We start from the raw sequence: 22,891 nt of genomic DNA on the forward strand, positions 1-22,891 counted from the left end.
GTCTTAAGAGTCCAGCTTCCAGTCCTGACTGGGCTGGGCAGAGCTGCCTGTGGGTGAGGACGGTGGTCAAGAAACACCTTCACAACGTGTGTAAGTAAGTGAAAGTGTTAGTCACTCAGCCATGTCTCACCCTTTGCAACACTATGGACTGTAGCCTGCCAGGCTCCCCTGTCCATGGGATTCTCCAGGCAAGAATACTGGCGTGGGTATCCATTCCCTTCTCCAGGGGATCTTCCCAACCCAGGGACTAAACCCAATTCTCTTGCACTGTAGGCAGATTCTCTACCGTCTGAGACAATGTGGGTAGGATTACTACAACTAGGGATTCATTTCAGGAGGAACTCAGTTCTGTACTGTGATTGAGGACAGCTGACTGAAGAGTTTCTCGAGTGAGAGTGACAAGCACAATTCCTCCTTTTATGACCAGGGCAGCTGTGACTAACTAACCATGCCTTCTTCTCTTGAACTTTCATTCAGCTTCAAGTTCCTTTCTAACACCATGTTTCATGTCAGTGGTTCTCAAGGGGTGGGCCCCACATTATCACAGCAAATCAAAGACACATCACAGAAAGTGTCAACATCACCTAAAAACTTGTTAGAAAATAAAATTCTTGGCCCTCACCCTGACCTAAATGAATCAGAAAGTCTGGGGGTGGAGGCTGGCAATCTGTGTTTTTAACAAGCCCTTGAGGTAATCAGGATTGATGTTGAGGTCTGGAAGACACTGCTCCAGATCAACAATTATTAACCTTGACTGTACATTAGAATCACCCAGGAAGATTTTAAATATGCCTGAACCCAACTCCCAGAGATTCTGATACTGGTCTGGTGTGGGGTTGGCATCATTTTTAAAAAGCTCCCTAGATAATTTTAAGGTGTGGCCAGGGTTGAGAACCATAGTTACACATTGTTACCACCAATCCATTAGGGTCAGAAGGAGACTCTGTACCTATTTACTCTCCTTATTTTAGACCATCTAGAAAGAGCCAAACCAAAATACAACCAATGAAGATAATCTACACATTTTTCAACTGTGACATAGGGTGGAAGCTGCATAAAATATTGAAGGTTTCTGTTATAATGATGGAAAATATAACATGATAAAAATGGAGTGCATTAAAAGAAATATGGGGGAAGAGGTCCTAAGATGGCAGAGGAATAGGACAGGGAGACCACTTTCTCCCCTACAAATTCATCAAAAGAACATTTAAACGCTGAGTACATTCCACAAAACAACTTCTGAATGCCGGCAGAGGACATCAGGCACCCAGAAAAGCAGCCCATTGTCTTCGAAAAGAGATGTTTTATCAACAGTGCTGTATAGAAGGAGAAGTCTTGAGACTACTGTAAAAATAAGACTGAAAACCAGAAGAAGGAGGCTTAAGTCCAAATCCTGAGAACATCAGAGAACTCCTGACTCCACGGAACATTAATCGATCGAAGCTCATCAAACGCCTCCATACCTACACTGAAACCAAGCACCACCCAAGGGCCAACAAGTTCCAGAGCAAGACATACCACGCAAATTCTCCAGCAACACAGGAACACAGCCCTGAGCTTCAATATACAGGCTGTCCAAAGTTACTCCAAAACCACTGACATCTCATAACTCATTACTGGACACTTCATTGCACTCCAGAGAGAAGAAATACAGCTCCACCCACCAGAACGCTGACACAAGCTTCCCTAACCAAGAAACCTTGACAAGCCACCGATACAACCCCACCCACAGCGAGGAAACTCCACAATAAAGAGAACTCCACAAACTGCCAGAATATAGAAAGGCCACCCCAAACGCAGCAATATAAACAAGATGAAGAGACAGAGGAATACCCAGCAGGTAAAGGAACAAGATAAATGCCCATCAAACCAAACAAAAGAGGAAGAGATAGGGAATCTACCTGATAAAGAATTCTGAATAATGCTAGTGGAAATGATCCAAAATCTTTAAATAAAAATGGAATCACAGATAAATAGCCTGGAGACAAGGATTGAGAAGATGCAAGAAAGGTTTAACAAGGACCTAGAAGAAATAAAAAAGAGTCAATATATAATGAATAATGCAATAAATGAGATCAAAAACACTCTGGAGGCAACAAATAGTAGAATGATGGAGGCAGAAGATAGGATTAGTGAAGTAGAAGATAGAATGGTAGAAATAAATGAATCAGAGAGGAAAAAAGAAAAATGAATTAAAAGAAATGAGGACAATCTCAGAGACCTCCAGGACAATATTAAACGCTCCAACATTCGAATCATAGGAGTCACAGAAGAAAACAAAAAGAAATACCATGAGAAAATACTTGAGATAATAGTTGAAAACTTCCCTAAAATGGGGAAGGAAATAATCACCCAAGTCCAAGAAACCCAGAGAGTCCCAAACAGGATAAACCCAAGGCGAAACACCCCAAGACACATATTAATCAAATTAACAAAGATCAAACACAAAGAACAAATATTAAAAGCAGCAAGGGAAAAACAACAAATAATAAACAAGGGGATTCCCATAAGGATAACAGCTGATCTTTCAATAGAAACTCTTCATGCCAGGAGGGAATGGCAAGACATACTTAAAGTGATGAAAGAAAATAACCTAAAGTCCAGTTTACTGTACCTAGTAAGGATCTCATTCAAATATGAAGGAGAAATCAAAAGCTTTACACACAAGCAAAAGCTGAGAGAATTCAGCACCACCAAACCAGCTCTCCAACAAATGCTAAAGGATACTCTCTAGACAGGAAACACAAAAAGGGTGTATAAACTCGAACCCAAAAACAATAAAGTAAATGGCAACGGGATCATGTTGCTGTGTCACTTCAGTCGTGTCCGACTCTGTGCGACCCCATGGACTGCAGCCTACCAGGCTTCTCCGTCCTTGAGATTCTCCAGGCAAGAACATTGGAGTGGGTTGCCATTTCCTTCTCCCATGCATGAAAGTGGAAAGTGAAAGTGAAGTCGCTTAGTCGTGTCTGACTCTTAGCGACCCCATGAACTGCAGCCTACCAGGCTCTTCTGTCCATGGGATTTTCCAGGCAAAAGTACTGGAGTGGGTTGCCATTGCCTTCTCCCATGGGATTATACTTATCAATAATTACCTTAAACATAAATGGGTTGAATGCCCCAACCAAAAGACAAAGACTGGCTGAATGGATAAAAAAACAAGACCCCTATATATGTTGTCTACAAGAGACCCACCTCAAAACAAGGGACACATATAGACTGAAAGTGAAGGGCTGGAAAAAGATATTCCATGCAAATAGAGACCAAAAGAAAGCGAAAGTAGCAATACTCATATCAGATAAAATAGACTTTAAAACAAAGGCTGTGAAAAGAGACAAAGAAGGACACTACATAATGATCAAAGGATCAATCCAAGAAGAAGATATAACAATTATATATGCACCCAACATAGGAGCACTGCAATATGTAAGACAAATGCTAACAAATATGAAAGGGGAAATTAACAATAACATAATAATAGTGGGAGATTTTAATACCCCACTCACACCTATGGATAGATCAACTAAACAGAAAATTAACAAAGAAACACAAACTTTAAATGATACAATAGACTAGTTAGACCTAATTGATATCTATAGGACACTTTACCCCCAAAAAATGAATTTCACTTTTTTATCAAGCTCACACAGAACCTTCTCCAGGATAGATCACATCCTGGGCCATAAATCTAGCCTTGGTAAATTCAAAACAATTGAAATCATTCCAAACATCTTTTCTGACCACAATGCAGTAAGATTAGATCTCAATTACAGGAGAAAAACTATTAAAAATTCCAACATATGGAGGCTGAACAACATGCTTCTGAATAACCAACAAATCACAGAAGAAATCAAAATATGCATATAAATGAATGAAAATGAAAACACAACAACCCAAAACCCGTGGGACACTGTAAAAGCAGTGCTAAGGGGAAAGTTCATAGCAATACAGGCATATCTCAAGAAACAAGAAAAAAGTCAAATGAAATATCAATAACCTCAGATATGCAGATGACACCACCCTTATGGCAGAAAGTGAAGAGGAACTCAAAAGCCTCTTGATGAAAGTGGAGAGTGAAAAAGTTGGCTTAAAGCTCAACATTCAGAAAATGAAGATCATGGCATCCAGTCCCACCACTTCATGGGAAATAGATGGGGAAACAGTGGAAACAGTGTCAGACTTTATTTTTCTGGGCTCCAAAATCACTACAGATGGTGACTGCAGCCATGAAATTAAAAGACGCTTACTCCTTGGAAGGAAAGTTATGACCAACCTAGATAGCATATTCAAAAGCAGAGACATTACTTTGCCAACAAAGGTTCGTCTAGTCAAGGCTATGGTTTTTCCTGTGGTCATGTATGGATGTGAGAGTTGGACTGTGAAGAAGGCTGAGCACCGAAGAATTGATGCTTTTGAACTGTGGTGTTGGAGAAGACTCTTGAGAGTCCCTTGGACTGCAAGGAGATCCAACCAGTCCATTCTGAAGGAGATCAGCCCTGGGATTTCTTTGGAAAGACTGATGCTAAAGCTGAAACTCCAGTACTTTGGCCACCTCATGCGAAGAGTTGACTCACTGGAAAAGACTCTGATGCTGGAAGGGATTGGGGGCAGGAGAAGAAGGGGACGACAGAGGATGAGATGGCTGGATGACTTCACTGACTCGATGGACGTGAGTCTGAGTGAACTCCGGGAGTTGGTGATGGACAGGGAGGCCTGGCGTGCTGCGATTCATGGGGTCGCAAAGAGTCGGACACGACTGAGTGACTGATCTGATCTGATCTGACACCTAAAGCAACTAGAAAACGAAGAAATGAAGAACCCCAGGGTTAGTAGAAGGAAAGAAATCTTAAAAATTAGGGCAGAAACAAATGCAAAAGAAACAAAAGAGACCATAGCAAAAATCAACAAAGCCAAAAGCTGGTTCTTTGAAAGGATAAATAAAATTGACAAACCATTAGCCAGACTCATCAAGAAACAAAGGGAGAAAAATCAAATCAATAAAATTAGAAGTGAAAATGGAGAGATCACAACAGACAACACAGAAATACAAAGGATCATAAGAGACTACTATCAGCAATTATATGCCAATAAAATGGACAACTTGGAAGAAATGGACAAATTCTTAGAAAAGTACAACTTTCCAAAACTCGACCAGGAAGAAATAGAAAATCTTAACAGACCCATCACAAGCACGGAAATTGAAACTGTAGTCAAAAATCTTCCAGCAAACAAAAGCCCAGGTCCAGACAGCTTCACAGCTGAATTCTACCAAAAATTTAGAGAAGAGCTAACACCTATCCTGCTCAAACTCTTCCAGAAAATTGCAGAGGAAGGTAAACTTCCAAACTCATTCTATGAGGCCACCATCACCCTAATACCAAAACCTGACAAAGATCCCACAAAAAAAGAAAACTACAGGCCAATATCACTGATGAACATAGATGTAAAAATCCTTAATAAAATTCTAGCAATCAGAATCCAACAACACATTAAAAAGATCATACACCATGACCAAATGGGCTTTATCCCAGAGATGCAAGGATTCTTCAATATCCGCAAATCAATAAATGTAATACACCACATTAACAAATTGAAAAATAAAATCCATATGATTATCTCAATAGATGCAGAGAAAGCCTTTGACAAAAGTCAACATCCATTTATGATAAAAAAATCTCCAGGAAGCAGGAATAGAAGGAAAATACCTCAACATAATAAAAGCTATATATGACAAACCGACAGCAAACATTATCCTCAATGGTGAAAACTTGAAAGCATTTCCCCTAAAGTCAGGAACAAGACAAGGGTGCCCACTTTCACCACTACTATTCAACATAGCTCTGGAAGTTTTGGCCACAGCAATCAGAGCAGAAAAAGAAATAAAAGGAATCCAAATTGGAAAAGAAGAAGTAAAGCTCTCACTGTTTGCAGATGACATGATCCTCTACATAGAAAACCCTAAAGACTCCACCAGAAAATTACTAGAGCTAATCAATGAATATAGTAAAGTTGTAGGATATAAAATCAACACACAGAAATCCCTTGCATTCCTATACACTAATAATGAGAAAATAGAAAGAGAAATTAAGGAAACAATTCCATTCACCATTGCAATGAAAAGAATAAAATACTTAGGAATATATCTACCTAAAGAAACTAAAGACCTATATATAGAAAACTATAAAACACTGGTGAAAGAAATCAAAGAGGACACTAATAGATGGAGATATATACCATGTTCATGGATCGGAAGAATCAATATAGTGAAAATGAGTATACTACTCAAAGCAATCTATAGATTCAATGCAATCCCTATCAAGCTACCAACGGTATTTTTCACAGAGCTAGAACAAATAATTTCACAATTTGTATGGAAATACAAAAAACCTCGAATAGCCAAAGCAATCTTGATAAAGAAGAATGGAACTGGAGGAATCAACCTGCATGACTTCAGTCTCTACTACAAAGCCACAGTCATCAAGACAGTATGGTACTGGCACAAAGACAGAAATATAGATCAAAGGAACAAAATAGAAAGCCCAGAGATAAACCCACGCACCTATGGACACCTTATCTTTGACAAAGGAGGCAACAATATACAATGGATAAAAGACAATCTCTTTAACAAGTGGTGCTGGGAAAACTGGTCAACCACTTGTAAAAGAATGAAACTAGAACACTTTCTAACACCATACACAAAAATAAACTCAAAATGGATTAAAGATCTAAACGTAAGACCAGAAACTATAAAACTCTTAGAGGAGAACATAGGCAAAACACTCTCTGACATAAATCACAGCAGGATCCTGTATGACCCACCACCCAGAATATTGGAAATAAAAGCGAAAATAAACAAATGGGACGAAATTAAAATTAAAAGCTTCTGCACGACAAAAGAAACTATAAGCAAGGTGAAAAGACAGCCTTCAGAATGGGAGAAAATAATAGCAGATGAAGCAACTGACAAACAACTAATCTCAAAAATATACAAGCAACTCCTACAGCTCAATTCCAGAAAAATAAATGACCCAATCAAAAAATGGGCCAAAGACCTACATAGACATTTCTCCAAAGAAGACATACAGATGGCTAACAAGCAGATGAAAAGATGCTCAACATCATGATCAGAGAAATGCAAATCAAAACCACAATGAGGTACCATTTCATGCCAGTCAGAATGGCTGCTATCAAAAAGTCTACAAGCAATAAATGCTGGAAAGGGTGTGGAGAAAAGGGAACCCTCTTACACTGTTGGTGGGAACGCAAACTAGTACAGCCACTATGGAGAACAGTGTGGAGATTCCTTAAAAAACTGGAAATAGAATTGCCTTATGACCCAGCAATCCCACTGCTGGGCACCGAGGAAACCAGAATTGAAAGAGACACGTGTACCCCAATGTTCATTGCAGCACTGTTTATAATAGCCAGGACATGGAAGCAACCTAGATGTCCATCAGCAGATGAATGGATAAGAAAGCAGTGGTACATATACACAATGGAGTATTATTCAGCCTTTAAAAAGAATACATTTGAATCAGTTCTAATGAGGTGGATGAAACTGGAGCCTATTATACAGAGTGAAGTAAGCCAGAAAGAAAAACACCAATACAGTATACTAATGCATATATATGGAATTTAGAAAGATGGTAACGATAACCCTGTATGCAAGATAGCAAAAGAGACACAGATGTATAGAACAGTCTTTTGGACTCTATGGGAGAGGGAGAGGGTGGGATGATTTGGGAGAATGGCATTGAAACATGTATAATATCATATAAGAAATGAATCATCAGTCCAGGTTCAATGCAAGATACAGGATGCTTGGGGCTGGTGCACTGGGATGACCCAGAGGGATGGTATGGGGAGGGCGGAGGTAAGGGGGTTCAGGATTGGGAACACGTGTATACCCGTGGCAGATTCATGTTGATATATGGCAAAACCAATACAATATTGTAAAGTAATTAGCCTCCAATTAAAATAAATAAATTTAAATTAAAAAAATAAATAAAAGAAATATGGGAATCAATTGTTTTTGTTTTGTCTATTCTGTGAAGAGTATGCTCTGATTTTACATTATTTGTTTGTTCCTTAGGCATATTTATCTCTTGTGTAGCAGAAATGTGATTTTTTTCACTATCAGTGGTAGATAAGACCATCTGTTATTATTACTATTGCTATAAAAACCAAAAGGATAAAAAGAAAATTTTATATGGAACATTATTACATTTTTATTATTATATACATACACTCACATGCAAACACACATTATGACCAAACTGTGAAACAACAATATTAAAAGTGGGAAGCAGAAATCAAGATAAATAGCTGCAGCCTTTTAGAATTTCACGAACTGATCCACTCTCCTCCCTTCCCTGCCTTCTCTTGATTGATGAACTCCTTTGGTTAGAGGACCAGGCAGGCTTCCCCCTCCTGGAGATTTTAAAACATTGTTTGACCCAAGCTCACTTGTAATACCGTGAGAAGCAATATAAAAGTGAGAAATGATATGAAAAGAAGAAAAAAGAAGCTCACTTTAGGGACAAAAATATCTATTTCCTTATTAAGAAGGAAAATCAACAGAAATCATTTTTAATCTTGTTCTCTGGCCCAATTCAGCAGCACCAGGGGCTACCACTCCCTGACCAAAGCCCAGATGGTCTTGTCCACATAGGAGGTTGACGTTGTTGCTGTCTGCATCTATTTTGAGATCCTCAGTTTGAAAATGAGAAATAGCAGTTTAATAGCAATTCAGAGAGGAAGAAGCACAAGCAAAGTGAGGACGACCATTAACCCCATTTGGTTTGGGCTCTCCTTATGAAGGTGCTGTGTCCACCGCCAGGGAGAGGGGAGGCAGTGACACCTTTGTCTGACACTTAGCAAATGCTCCCAGTTACTCTGCCCAGGCTTCCAATAAAAGCCCATAGAATTTCTGATCATGTAATTAAAGGGAAAACTCATTCCTGCTTCTTACTCACTTGCACTTCAGTCATCAAAATATTGATTTCTGAGAGTTATTTGAAGTTTAAAAGCCAAATAGAAAGGTACAGAATATTCTTATTAAAGATTAGACAAAGTCTGCTCCTCTGTCCCCCAGCTTTGTCAGAAGAGCAGCAACAAGGATTTGAGTCGAAGAGATAAACTTAAATCAGAAATGTTGTACACCTGACACAAATATAATGTTGTAGGTTAATTATACCTCAACTTCTAAAGTTTTTGAAAAAGTTGGCTTAAAGCTCAACATTCAGAAAACGAAGATCATGGCATCTGGTCCCATCACTTCATGGGAAATAGATGGGGAAACAGTGGAAACAGTGTCAGACTTTATTTTTTTGGGCTCCAAAATCACTGCACATGGTGACTGCAGCCATGAAATTAAAAGACGCTTATACTTCTTGGAAGGAAAGTTATGACCAACCTAGACAGCATATTCAAAAGCAGAGACATTACTTTGCCAACAAAGGTCCATCTAGTCAAGGCTATGGTTTTTCCAGTGGTCATGTATGGATGTGAGAGTTGGACTGTGAAGAAAGCTGAGCGCCGAAGAATTGATGCTTTTGAACTGTGGTGTTGGAGAAGACTCTTGAGAGTCCCTTGGGCTGCAAGGAGAGCCAACCAGTCCATCCTAAAGGAGATTAAAGGAGATTAGTCCTGAATATTCACTGGAAGGACTGATGTTGAAGCTGAAACTCCAATACTGTGGCCACCTGATGTGAAGAACTGACTTGTTTGAAAAGACCCTGAAGCTGGGAAAGATTGAAGGCAGGAGGAGAAGGGGACAACAGAGTATGAGATGGTTGGATGGCATCACCAACTCAATGGATATGAGTTTGAGTAAACTCCGGGAGTTGGTGATGGACAGGGAGGCCTGGCGTGCTACAGTCCATGGGACGCAAAGAGTCGGACATGACTGAGCAACTGAACTGAACTGAATGTTCATAGCAGCACTACTCACAAAGCCAAAACAAAAACATTGAAATAAAATGAAAGAGCATTTGATCATCGGGAGAGAAAAAAAAAGAAAACAACATAGCAGGTGTTGCAAAAATGCCTTTGGGGTCACTCAGGCAACAAATGAGGTTTGTGGAGAACCAGAGGATGCACACCCAATTTGAAAACATTTGGGTTCAATGTTTTCTGTTAAAAAAAAAAAAAAGTTGGTCTGGACAAACAAACCATACCTGTGTGTTGATTACAACAGGAAGACCTCCTATTTCTGACATCTGCTAGGGAGAACAGATCTAGACTGTAGGTCTGTAACATCTAGACAGCCTTCTTTTGAAACTGAAGTGTCTCCCTGTCTCACCTCCAAGCCTCCTCAAGTTCAAGAAACACTGCTGCTCCTGGGGCTCCCCCTCTTCTCTTATTTCCTTCTCCCTAACCTCCTTGCCCTGAGGTGAGGCTTCAGTTGTGCATTTTCTTGAAACCTAGGCTGGGTTGCAGATTCCAAAGAAGCAGGAAGCACCTGGACCTCACTGCCGAGGTTGGAGTTACACTGTACCTCCAAGCTCTATGGTGAGATCCAGGGCAACTCAGCCTCACATTTCATACATGTGAGCATCAGCATTAAAGGTCATATTTTTAAAATCATAGCTGCTTCTTCAAGCAGAAGTTCAGGGACCTTCAAACTGAAAAAAAATGGAGGATTCTAATATCTTTTAAATGTTTGAAAACCATTGATCTAGTCCAATTCTCTCATTATACAATGATGGTAATTAATGGAAGGCTTAGACTAGATACTCAAGTTTTAACTTCTTGTCTACAGTGTTCCTTCTCCCTATGAATGTGCTCAATGTATCAGTGTCAGGATCATAGAAAGAGTCCTGAGAAGCTAAACTTTCAAAAGGTCTTAAGGTAAATAAGATAGAAACATGTCAGTGTCTGCTCCAAGAGGATGAACTGAAGGGAGGCAGTTGGCAAGAGCTGCCACTGGCCCATCTTCCCCAGTGAACAGGTAACTGGGCACCCAGACAGCTGCAGAGGTGTTGAGCCCCAGAGATAAGGGGCTCCCCTGCAAGGCTGCCCCTGAACCTAATCAGCTGTCACCTGTAGAAAAAAAAAAGAGAGTGCCAGACAGAGGGATCACATCAGGTGATCATTTCCAGCTCTAGAATCTTCTCTGGAGCATCCATAAATAAAGGACACCCAACCCAAACTTCTAATGACCTCACCTTTGTGGTCACCAGGCTTGCTGGAGAACTGACCCTGTGCAGTTCCGCTGGGACCCCCTGTGATGGTGGGCTGTGGATCACTGCTTTGGTCTGAAGGGCACCCTGTGGAATGAAACAAAACAGCATCTTTTCAAGGTTATACCCTCCACCTGGATGAATTACCAAAGTGGAGGATACAGCACGGCTAGGGAAATCCACATTTTTCTTATGGTTTGAGGCTCTGAGGTAATGAATCTCAGCCATGGATTTGGAGCTTATTTTGAAGAGTTAACACAGGGTGGTTGTGAAAGGGCACCAGTATAGGGAACAGGAGACTTAGTAACTCTCCTGGCCAGACTCTCTACCAGCTTGGTGACATGGGGGAGGTTGGGTAACCTGTCTCATTGATTGCATTGGTCAAATAGGGAGTTGGGTGACCGAGGTCATGAGTGCAGCAGGTAGGGGTTCCAGATGTGACAGCTGGACAGCATTCCCATTACCTTTAGGCGGTGCCACCTGAGGAGAAAAAGAGGGATGAGGCCTCCTCTGTCTCTCCACATGTCTACCCTGGGGCAGGCCTCTCTCTATTCCTTTTGTCTTGCAGTCCTGTTCACTGACCTTTGTGGGTCCGTGGTCAATTATGCTGTCATGGAAAAGACAGACTACACACTATCTTTAGTGGAGGAACATCACCAGTGCAGTTTTTCATAGTCCAGTTAGCATACTTCAATAACTACAGTTAACTTACTGCAAGGAGATCCAACCAGTCCATCCTAAAGGAGATGAGTCCTAAAAGAGATCAGTCCTGGGTGTTCATTAGAAGGACTGATGTTGAAGCTGAAACTCCAATACTTTGGCCACCTGATGTGAAGAGCTGGCTCATTTGAAAAGACCCTGATCCTGGGAAAGAAGGAGGGCAGGAGGAGAAGGGGATGACAGAGGATGAGATGGCTGGATGGCATCACTGACTCAATGGACATGAGTTTGGGTGAACTCTGGGAGTTGGTGATGGACAGGGAGGCCTGGCGTGCTGTAGTTCATGGGGTCGCAAAGAGTCGGACACAACTGAGCAACTGAACTGAACTGAACTAGCTTACTTCACAGTGATAAACATCTAAAGACTTCTCTACCAAGACCACTAATGGCTTGGGTGAGAAAGTGCTGCAGGGATGTTCCTGGTTGTCCCAGGTCTTCTTCCATGCTCCACAAGGTCACAATGGGTTGAAAATGTTCCTACATTTCAGACCACCTCAGGTATCTGGAGAAGCCAGGTTCTTTCCAAATAGACCCCTTGGCTTTAGAAGCAACTGTCCTGCCAGCAGGGCCCTCCTCTCCACAGCAGGCTCCTCCCTGAGGTTTCAACCCTAACTCTGTCCTGTCTCCTTCCTCCCTGGCCTGTGATCCAGAGGCTGTTTGCTCTCATCTTGCACTGCTTCCTGACTCAGGCTGTTTCTAATTCTGCCAAAAGTGCTTCTAGACATATCATACTAGAATATTTGGGACTTTCTCCTTTTTTATTTCCTCAGATGTGTTTCTTTCTATCCTGTCTCTCTCCCTCCTCCTGGATGGCTCCCCTCCCTCAAGCATGGCCCTCCTGGTGGCACCATGTCTCTCCATTCCTTGCAGGCAGCCCATAAGTATTCTGTGATAAGTAATGCAGGCTGCCTTGGACCACACTTAAGCAGGCACACAGAGTCCCTGTCCTCATAGAGCTTGCATTCTGACACAGAGACTGAGCATACAAAGAGATGTTTACCCTGCACCTCAGAATGTAACCTTCTTTGGAAATAGGATGTATACATATATAATTGGTTTAAAATAAGGTCCTATTGGATTAAGGTGGGTCTTAAACCCAATCATCAGTATCCTTATAAGATGGCCATGTTAAGACACAGGACATGTTAAGGCCATGTTAGGATACACTCTCTCTCGGGAGACCTGGGTTCGATCCCTTGGTCTGGAAGATCCCCTGGAGAAGGGATAGGCTACCCACTCCAGTATTCTTGGGCTTCCCTGGTGGTTCAGATGGTAAAGAATCCTCCTGCAATGTGGGAGACCTGGGTTCAGTCCCTGGGTTGGGAAGATCCCCTGGAGAAGGGAATGGCTGCCTATTGTCCTAAGCTCTTTACAAAAATTAATTCATTTACTCCTACAGGAACTCTCAAAAATAGAGACCACTATCATTCCCATTTTACAACTAAGGAGAGGCACAGGGAGCTTAAACGGTTTTCCCAAGAAAATCACACACAGCTGGAGGCTGGCAGAGTCAGGATTCAAACTCATGTAGTTTTGCCCTGAAGTCTGAATTCCTAAATATTACAGGGTGTAGCTCTTTTATTTAAACATTTAAAAATCATTAACCCTCACTGTCTTAGTAATGGAAATAAAAATTCAGACTTTATTTCATTCATGTGCCTGGGCCTTTTAGAGTCCCACAGCTCAGCTGCTGCAGGAGGTGGCTCTGGCATTGCCTGGTGTTTGATGACCCACATAGAGGACAGACCCAGGCACTGCTTCCAGCAGGGACACTGTCTGGGTAGGTCTCCTGGCTGGTGATCTTCGCCTGCTGAGCCTTCCTCACCATGGACCTGGCACAGAGAGTGCTTACAGACGAGGCGCAGAGACCCAGGCTTCCCCTCCTCACTGCTGCTGGCCAGTGGAACGAGAGGCCCGTGTGGTTTCTGGCTGGAGTTACAGCTGGTCAGTAGCTGTTTTACTGGAATTTAAAGAGGCCAACTTGTGGGAGGTCCAACAAGCAAATGCCACCAAAAGCAGCCCAAAGTCGAATTCTTTTCTTAAAGGGCAGAATCTTATTGACACAATTTTTTTTCCCCCTACAGCTGTATCACAAAGCCTGGCCTCCGCCTCTACCACACAAAACAAATCTAGTAATTTTAGGCCTATGAGCAGTCCACTCTGATTCTTCACTACTTAATTTCAAAGTAATCAAACTTTGACAGAGTTCAAAGAAAGTCTCGTCTGGTAACCACTTTCTCTAACTTGGAGGCTAAGGAGGGAGGCCTTCCTCTCCCCTGGAGATGAGCTTCCTGCCTGTCCTGGAGCATCACTGAGGAATTCCTCTTCCCTTCAGGCATCTAGGGACAGTGGCTCTCTTGTCTCCTGACTCCCAGCAGCCTTAGGTTGGATTCACTTCTTATAATTTATGCCCTGCTTGCTTCCAAAAAGGATCGAGGCAGGGACGCGTCACAGATCATTCTCTCCTTGTGACTGTGGTAGTTGGACCTGGCTTAGTCCTCCCTTCAAGCCTGTGGGAGGCCAGGTTTCATCTGAGACTGTCCCCCTCCCTTGTTAAAAAGTCTATATTTTTAGAGCAATTTTAGGTTCACAGCAAAATGAGGGGAAGGTACAGAGATGTCCCATATACCCTTTGCCCCCACACATACTCAGCCTCCCCAGTTATCAACATCCCTCATCAACTGTACATTTGTTATAACTGATGAACCCACACTGATGCATCATACTTACCCCAGACCCATAGTTTACATTACAGTTTGCTCTTGATGCTATAAATTTTATGAGTTTGGACATTATAATGACACATATCCATCATTATGGCTCCACACAGAGTGTTGTCAATGGCCCTAAAAATCCTCTGTGTTCTACCTATTTGTCCTTCCTCACAGCCCCTCACCCCTTGACAACTATTGATCTTTTTACTGTCTCCATAGTTTTGCCTTCTCCAGAACGTCATATAGTTGGGATCACATGGTATGTATTCTTTTCAGATTGGCCTCTTTCACTTAGTAAAATGCATTTGAGATCCCTTCATGTCCTTGTGTGTTAGTCACTCGGTCGTGTCTGGCTCTTTGTGACCCCATGGGGTGTAACCCACCAGGCTCCTCTGTCCATGGAATTCTCCAGGCAAGAATACTGGAGTGGGTTGCCATTTCCTTCTCCAGCTTCATGTCTTTAGTGGCTTGATAGCTCACTTCTTTTTAGCACTGAAGACTATTCCATTGTGTGGATATGTCATGGTTTATCCATTTACCTACAGAAATACATCATTTTTGCTTCCAATACTTGGTAATTATAAAGTTGTCTTAAACAAACATTCCTGTACAGGTTTTTGTGTGGACATAAATTTTCAGCTCCTTTGGGTATATACTAAAGAGAATGACTACTGGATTGCATAGTAAGAGTATGTTTAGTTTTATAAGAAATTGCCACATTCTCTTCCAAAGTAACCGCATCATTTTGCATTCTCACCAGCAGTGAGAGTTCGTATTGCTCCACATTCTCACCAGCATTTGGTGCTGTTAGTGTTCCAGATTTTGGCTATTCTAATACGTGAACAGTGGTATCTCGTTGATGTGTTAATTTTATTTCCCTGATGATATATGATGTAGAGCATCCAACTGTCTTCCCATCTTTTGAAGGAAAAAAATTCAGTATTTTTATGTAGTTTACGTGACCACCCAAAAAGCATCCAGCAGAGTGTTCTGAATGACAGGATGTTCAAAATACATTTTGAGGGAAGGGCAGGAGATCAGGAGTTATGCAGTCTGAATTGCAGGGAGGTTTCTTAGCTGCAATCTGTAAAATGAGGTAAAATCTCTAACCTCCTTCTCAGTGTTACTATGATATTATAGGAATAAGGAGATTGGAAGTCCTTTGTGTGAATGTATGAATTTTAAACTGCTGTGCAAAAAGTATAAGATGTTGTAAAAATAAGTATTTCTATTGGTTAGTCAAGAAAGAAGCAACTCCTACCTCCAGTATCATTCTGGCTTCTTATAAAACAAAGTTATTTACTTTGCTCTCAATTTTTCTTAAAATGAAAAAGGTCTGAATGATTATAGTAGCTTTATCCATCATCACAGGAACTGGAAACAAATGTCCTTCAGCTGGTAAATGGACATAATTGTGGCACATCCGCAGACCAGGATTCTGCTCAGCAATGAAAAAGAACAAGCTGCTGATAATGGAGCAACACTGAGGACTCTCCAAAGCATGAGGCTAAGTGAAAGAAGTCAGAGCCAAATATCTACATACGATACGCTTCACTTACATGGTGTTTTAGAAAACATAAAATACAGGGACAGGAAAACCAGTATGGTCACCAGAAGCTGGGGGTGTGGAAGGGATGGACGACAGCAAGGGCATGAGTGAACTCTTTGGAAATGTCTTTTTCTTGATTGTGTTGGGGGTTATCTGACTACATGTGATCATCCAATTTTATCAAACTGAGTTTCACTATATGTAAATTATACCTCAATAAATCTGACTTTTAAAAATGTACCAAATTCAAAAGCAAAAAGGGTAAAGCCTCCTTCTCCCCAAACTGGATTGTTTCTGGACAGGAGGATGCAATTGCTTCTAATCCACTAGGAGGAGAGTCTGGGGGAAGAGTCTTGCTGTCAACGAGGGACACTTCACAAAACGTTTGCATCACTGACCATAGCTGGTTTTGACACTAAGCAGTTGGCTCAAAGTCTATGAAATTAGCAGGCTGTGGTTGCTTATACATCTCACCCATCACAACTTTATTGACGAGAATGGCTACCAGCTGTCACCTCTGCCTCCGACTCTGCTTGGTGATTCAGACTGCATGGCCACAGCAAATCAAGCCATGATCCTGCTATGGCTCTTCATGTTGGGGTTTGAACTCCTGGCCAAATGGCTGTTGCTCAGCTGTTATGCTGCCAATCACCTGTCACTGAGGGTTAAATGTGATAGGCTTACCCATATCTTCCAACTCTTCAGACATCTTAAACGCAACTTGCCTTCCACAGCAGGAGGCAGCAGTCTTAGTGATATTCAACTCCTGGATTTTAGAATTCCTGACTTCTGGGGGGCAGGGTACAGAGGAAACTTGCTATTTTACAGAACAAGCTGCAGAAGGGCCTCAAACCCATGAGTGGGAAAAATGATGTCAGGAGCATATCACCTAAGTCATAACAATTTTGAGATCACTGGAAAATGTATCCACACAAATGAACCACGCTCTTGGCATGATGGATCATAGCTCATTACAAAAAGAAAGCTGCCTGAAATCTTTCACATACTATTGCTGTGTTTTAATTTTTCCCTGTCAGATAGACAAAGACATAAGATTCAGAAAATTCTCTCTTTTATAAAGGTTTTATTATAACTGTATTTGAGATCTGACATGCACTATCTTTTCCTCCAAAAGTGAGAGAAATAGTTTCATCTTTCTGAAGTTACAAAATTATTATTCTAATCATAGAAGAGTATTTCACAGACTCATTTTTTTCCCCCCTCAAGTAACTTCATACTTAGGAAGTGGGGACAGAGAGGAAATTGACACTTACTGAATAGCTGCCATGTGCCAGGTCCCATGCAGGATACTTTGTGTAAATTACCTGCTATGATCTTCACAACAGTCCTGAGAATTAGACCTTAATGAGTCCCATTTTGTAGCTAAGGAAACTAAGGTTCAGAAGTTAAGCAATTTCCCCTAAACCATATGACAAATCTGGTGGTACAGCCAGGATTTAAAGTAATTTTGACTCCAAAGTCCACATGCTTAGGATGGTATATAAAACTCTCCCCAAAGCTTTGACTGGTGCCATATCCAAGATGGAAATCAATATTAGAGCTGGTCTACTAAAAAGAACATTGGGTGAAGACTCAGAACAGGGCTCTGATATTTGTCATTAAGCTCATGTAACACATAAGGGGAGACAACTTATGTAGACTCTCTGTGCTTCTGTTTGATCTGTTTGGGGAGAAAACAAAATCTGCTTTTCTACACACAGAAGTCTTTTGAGGGAAAAAGTTCAATAATTCTTGTCACAGCACAGTTAATTTTCCCCCTATAAGTTTCCTTACTATTACTTGGACAGAGTCCCCAAACTAATAAGGGTTTCATAAAATGTGACATCACATTTTATGATTCTATGTGAAAAAAATGAAATACATAAATGCAATTCAAGAGTGTTGTTGACATCATTATTAATCAATTATTGACTATAATGCTGCTTCACTCAATGGTGGGGTGGTTAAGATACCATCTGAAGAACTGCCTTTTTGCAGCCAGATTCTGGAGCTCTACAGGAAGTCCGTAAGGGAGGAAATGATTCCCACCCAAAGAGGTTCTATCCATGGGTTTACTCTGAAATTTAATCTTGAGTCCTGTGATGCCAACCACTGCACCGAAGTTTCATCTTCAGCATTTCCATGCCGCGTCAGTATGATATCAGGAAAAAGCAGACCTCAGTTCCACACTGGCTTTGCAGCTTCTTCTCTAACTGTTAATTAGGTTAACAGTACTTTACCTGCTGGGTGTTTAATTCTAACATGGGCAATAATTTGATTTCAGAACAAAGGACATTCCTTTGCATCACAAGTTACTTCATGGTAAGACTTTTACTGCTTGTGCCCAGTGAGGTTTGGCAGAGCCCATTTCTTGACAGAAATCTCGAGGCTAAGGCCAAACTCTGTCTCTGCTATACACCACTTCCCTGAAGCCATATTTCTGGAGCTCTCTGTATGTCCTGACCCAGCTCACAGACAAGGCACATTTTCCCAAAGTAAATCACAATCCTTAACCACCACCCCTCAAAACATTCTCCTTCTCTAAGAAGTTATAACTGTGGTTATCAGAAACCAGTTGCAGACCTTTACCTACAGAGAGTCAGAGAAGGTCAGACAGTGCAAGTGGACTCTGCAGGACCCTCACATTGCCTGAAAGGCACATTCCTTCAGTTAATCAGAGCTTTGGAAGGCAGTGGAGCTAGCGTGAGCTCTTCGTTCACCTCAAGCTCAGGTGCACCAGTTAATTCCTTCCCCTAGATGTTGTTTTACTCTTGTGTGGAAATGGCCTGAAATATCAGGAATGGAGAGACAGCTGGCTCCTGCCAAGAAGAGTTTGGAACTTTTCTTCCCTCACATTTTAAGAAATCACATGTTTTGTGCAAAACGACCAGGAATATTTCCAAAAGACAGAAACAGAACGAGTGAAGAAACAATGGAATAGGGTGGAATGATAGAGATGCATAAAGGAGCATGCTTGTTTTCCTCCTATCTGTCCAAAGTGTATATTTTCCCTCACTGGGTACATTCATTTGACTTTCCTCTACTGTTTGACTTGTGATCAACAATGTGCTTATGCACAGATTCATCAAACTGAAAAACATCTGCCTAATCATTTTTACCTTCAAGAAGCTTGGGCCTTTTCAATGTACTGTTGTTGGTTGTTTAGTCACTAAGTCATGTCTGACTCTTTTGCAATCCCATGGACTGTAGCCCACCAGGATCCTCTGTCCATGGGATTTCCCAGGCAAGAATACTGGAGTGGGTTGGCATTTCCTTCTCTGGGGGATTTTCCTGACCCAGGGATTGAACCCATATATCCTGCATTGGCAGGCAGATTCTTTACTACTGAGGCACCAGGGGAAGCCATTTCAAAGTATATCCTCAGCTATATATTACAATGATTTTGACTCTTTGGTGTTTAATAGAATTCCCTTCCAAGGAGTGCTGACATAACATAGAGTACTTGATTATACAAACAGCGTCCATTTGAGGGAAGCATGTTTTTTAATCTTCTGTGTTGAAGATGAAAAATCTGAAGCCCCAAACTAAATCCCATTGTTCACCTTGAGAGTAGCTCCAGCATAAAGCAGTTACTTAAACAGTAGTTGAATAAGTGAATGAAATAAAGACATTTCCTAATTTGAAATATAGTTGTTCTGTGCACCTAGGGATATTTCTGGAAATCTAGTTCTAGGAAATTATTGCAACAACCAGTCATTGCCAACCCACCAACAATGCTAAAGGAATCAGCCTTTCAAAATTAGAAAAGACTAGGAGGAAGGCTTACCCTGAGAGAGGTTTAAAAGTTCAGGCATTTTAACTATTAAAACTTGGTTCTGCCATGATGTGGGGTCAGACTTTTAAAAGAAGTTAACCTGGAGAAGGGGGAGAGCCTGTCTGGATTCTATGCTTGCTTTCCTCTTTGGAAACTGCATTTAAAGCAATTCCCATTGGCTGGCGTCACATGATGTGCCCAGGGGTTCCAGCTGCAGCTGGTTTAAAATGCCTGCTCACAGGCTCAAGCAAGAGGGCCTCTCAGCCTTGGCAGGACTGAGGATGCCTTTCCAAAAACCACTCCCCTCAGAGGGCATTAGAAGGAGAAATGGCAGTAGATTTTAGTGCTGTTATCCCCTGTAGGACCAAGGAGGGGAGTAAGTAGGAAGCTGATCAGATAACAGAGAGAAAGAGAAAACAATTTCCAAAGCACTGAAGCAATTAGATGAGAAAGTGCTATAAACCAATGGGCTCTTCCTTCTCCTGGAGGGCTAGGGGAAAGAGGGGAAGAGAGGCTGCAAGAGCCAGCTCCTCCTGGAGACACCCTTTGAAGTTCCTTCCCAGTCTCTCAGGCTCCACTGTCACTGAGGGCTTCTCCCCTGTGAGATGAGGAGCCTGGCACTTTGCTCTTGCTTAAAAAACAGATCTTGAGTTAAAGGGGTAATTTTTTATTTTATTTTATTTTATTTTTAAATTTTACATAATTGTATTAGTTTTGCCAAATATCAAAATGAATCCGCCACAGGTATACATAATTTTTAAAAATTGTGCTTTCAAAAACTTTGAGAATGAGGCATTGTAGATCTTAAAAAAAAATTCCCTGCAGGTTGTTTGTTTTGATAGTATTTACTGAGGAACGTATGCAATTTCAGCTGACAAAATCTAGTTATATTCATTCTCTGAAAGTTAAGAATTCATTAAGAAAAAACAACAATACATTAGTGATGGGGAGACAACTATTAGTTTTTACTTAGACTATCCCATCTATCCAAACAGGAATATGTTTGCAATTATTTTTCTGATTAAAAAAGTACATACTTTTAATTGTTTTGTTATGTTTTCCCATAGCAAGAGCCTATGATCAGCATTAATCAAAAATAAAAACACAATAAAGCATGCCACTTCTCACCAAGGTGACACTTGAAGTCGTTTCCCTCTCCTTGAAAAAAGAAACTGAGGAAGGCTACTTTTGCCCAGATCCTCAGCAGGCTCTCTGCCTGTGAACCCACATCTCACAAAGGCCCTCTCTTGCCGGCACAATGTTGCACACAGGAAATGTGTGTGCATGTGCCTAGCATGTTTCCCCGTTTGTTTTCTTTTCCAGCATTGCTCACTGGCTGGTGAACAGTTCAGGCCCACAGAGAGCTTGAGACCACCAGCTCATGTATTTGAAAGGCATCTGTTTATTTTGAAAATGCAAATGTGGCCTACCTCAAAGACTGACAGGCAGGAAAATACCAGGGAGCAAAGGGAGAGGTTTCCAGTCTGGAGCCCTGTCCCTCCCTCGATCACGTCCACTGAGATCACTCGCCATCAGAACCACTTGAACAGCTCCGGGAGTCTGAGCGAACGGCCCACATTTCAAACGAGCAGGCTTGTCTCTCCCAAGTCTAGCCCGGCGGATCATAGCTCACCTGATTTAAAGTACTGATTGAGTCATTTCCAAAAGGACCCTGGGACTTGGAGATGGTGGTGCCCAGGCCAAGTACTGCCTGGAGGAGGGCCCCTAACACTGACACCAGTCTCCTAACAGCCAAAGCCCTGTCCTGGGGACAGATTCCTGGAGAAAGCCCGGGAAGGTTAATACCCTGACTTTGATCTCTGTCAAGGCATACCAGCAAGAATTAATTTACATTTCAGATGAAAAAGGTTGACAGCATGAAAAGGCATCTTGTTTCTGGTATGTGAATGTGCCGTAATAGATCGGGAATTCTGAAAGGAAGTTCTGAGGAAGCTAAAGGGATAAGCTGAGCGGCTGCTTTTATTGGGAAGGAGATGAAAGGAAAACAAATTTCAATATGCGCTGCTCTGTAGCAACATGTAGGCCAAATGCTTCCTAAATTTCAAGGGCTATTCTTTCAAAAACTATATAACATAGCGTTGCAGCATGATTTAAACAAGCAAAAAAAAAAAAGACAATAGGCCAGAACTTGAAATATAAACCAAACACATTGAAGAGTCTACATTTCAAATGAAATGATTTGTTGAAAAAATAATAAATTAGAGAATAACCATAGAAAATACCCAGAAAAGGTTATGTTGTGATAGCATCCCTAAGCCACTTCTGCAGGCTTCAAAAATAAGAGTACCCCTATATTTGGAGTTTGTTCTACTTGAAATGTCCCAGGGACATGAAGAGCTTGTAAGGAGAGGATTATACTTTAGGAAGAGCACACCCCAAAACAGAGACATTGGAATGAGCTGTCTTGCTTTTAGATCAACACTGCCTTTGAATCGAAAGATAAGGAGAACATTTTCAAGTAAAAGTAATCTGCCCATAAAATTGCAAATGTCATTACCCTATCTGAGTATCTTTACCACTTACACAAAACCAGCCCCTCAACTCCTGTCCATGATGTTGGCTGAAGGGCAACGAGACATTGCCCGCCCTTGCTCTGGCTGTCACACTCTCCTGCCAAGAGGGTGAGGTGGTGTCAGTACCACCCTCAATAACTACATGCCCACCCAAGCCCATGGGGACTCAGAAGCTCCCAATACCACTTGATATGCAGGACACTGGCTGCCAGGCTAAGAAGGAGGGTGTTTCCAAGGTTTAAAAAAAAAGAAGCTACTTAAAGAAATGTGTTCTCTCCAGTCCCATGAAACAAAAGGACCCTTTCATAGTGTACCCACCCTACAGGTGCTGCGCTGAAAAGATGCAGCCGAGCGTCCTGATATAATGAAGCCACTCACCTGTCTGTTCTTATGCATTTTCTTATGTCTGTTCTTAT

The 22,891-nt window shown here is 41.5% G+C and overlaps 1 protein-coding gene across 1 annotated transcript in view; it reads right to left on the reverse strand.

Annotated features, from left to right (window-relative positions):
- The window catches only part of MYO3B (myosin IIIB), a 559,309-nt gene that overhangs the window by 122,938 nt on the left and 413,480 nt on the right, over positions 1–22,891 (reverse strand). Inside the window, 1 exon segment of the mRNA XM_055572295.1 lies at positions 11,169–11,270. Within this exon segment, the coding sequence (XP_055428270.1) occupies positions 11,169–11,270 (102 nt within the window).

Source organism: Bubalus kerabau, chromosome 3, assembly GCF_029407905.1.
Source record: "Bubalus kerabau isolate K-KA32 ecotype Philippines breed swamp buffalo chromosome 3, PCC_UOA_SB_1v2, whole genome shotgun sequence".
In the NCBI taxonomy this organism is placed as follows: Eukaryota; Metazoa; Chordata; class Mammalia; order Artiodactyla; family Bovidae; genus Bubalus; species Bubalus kerabau.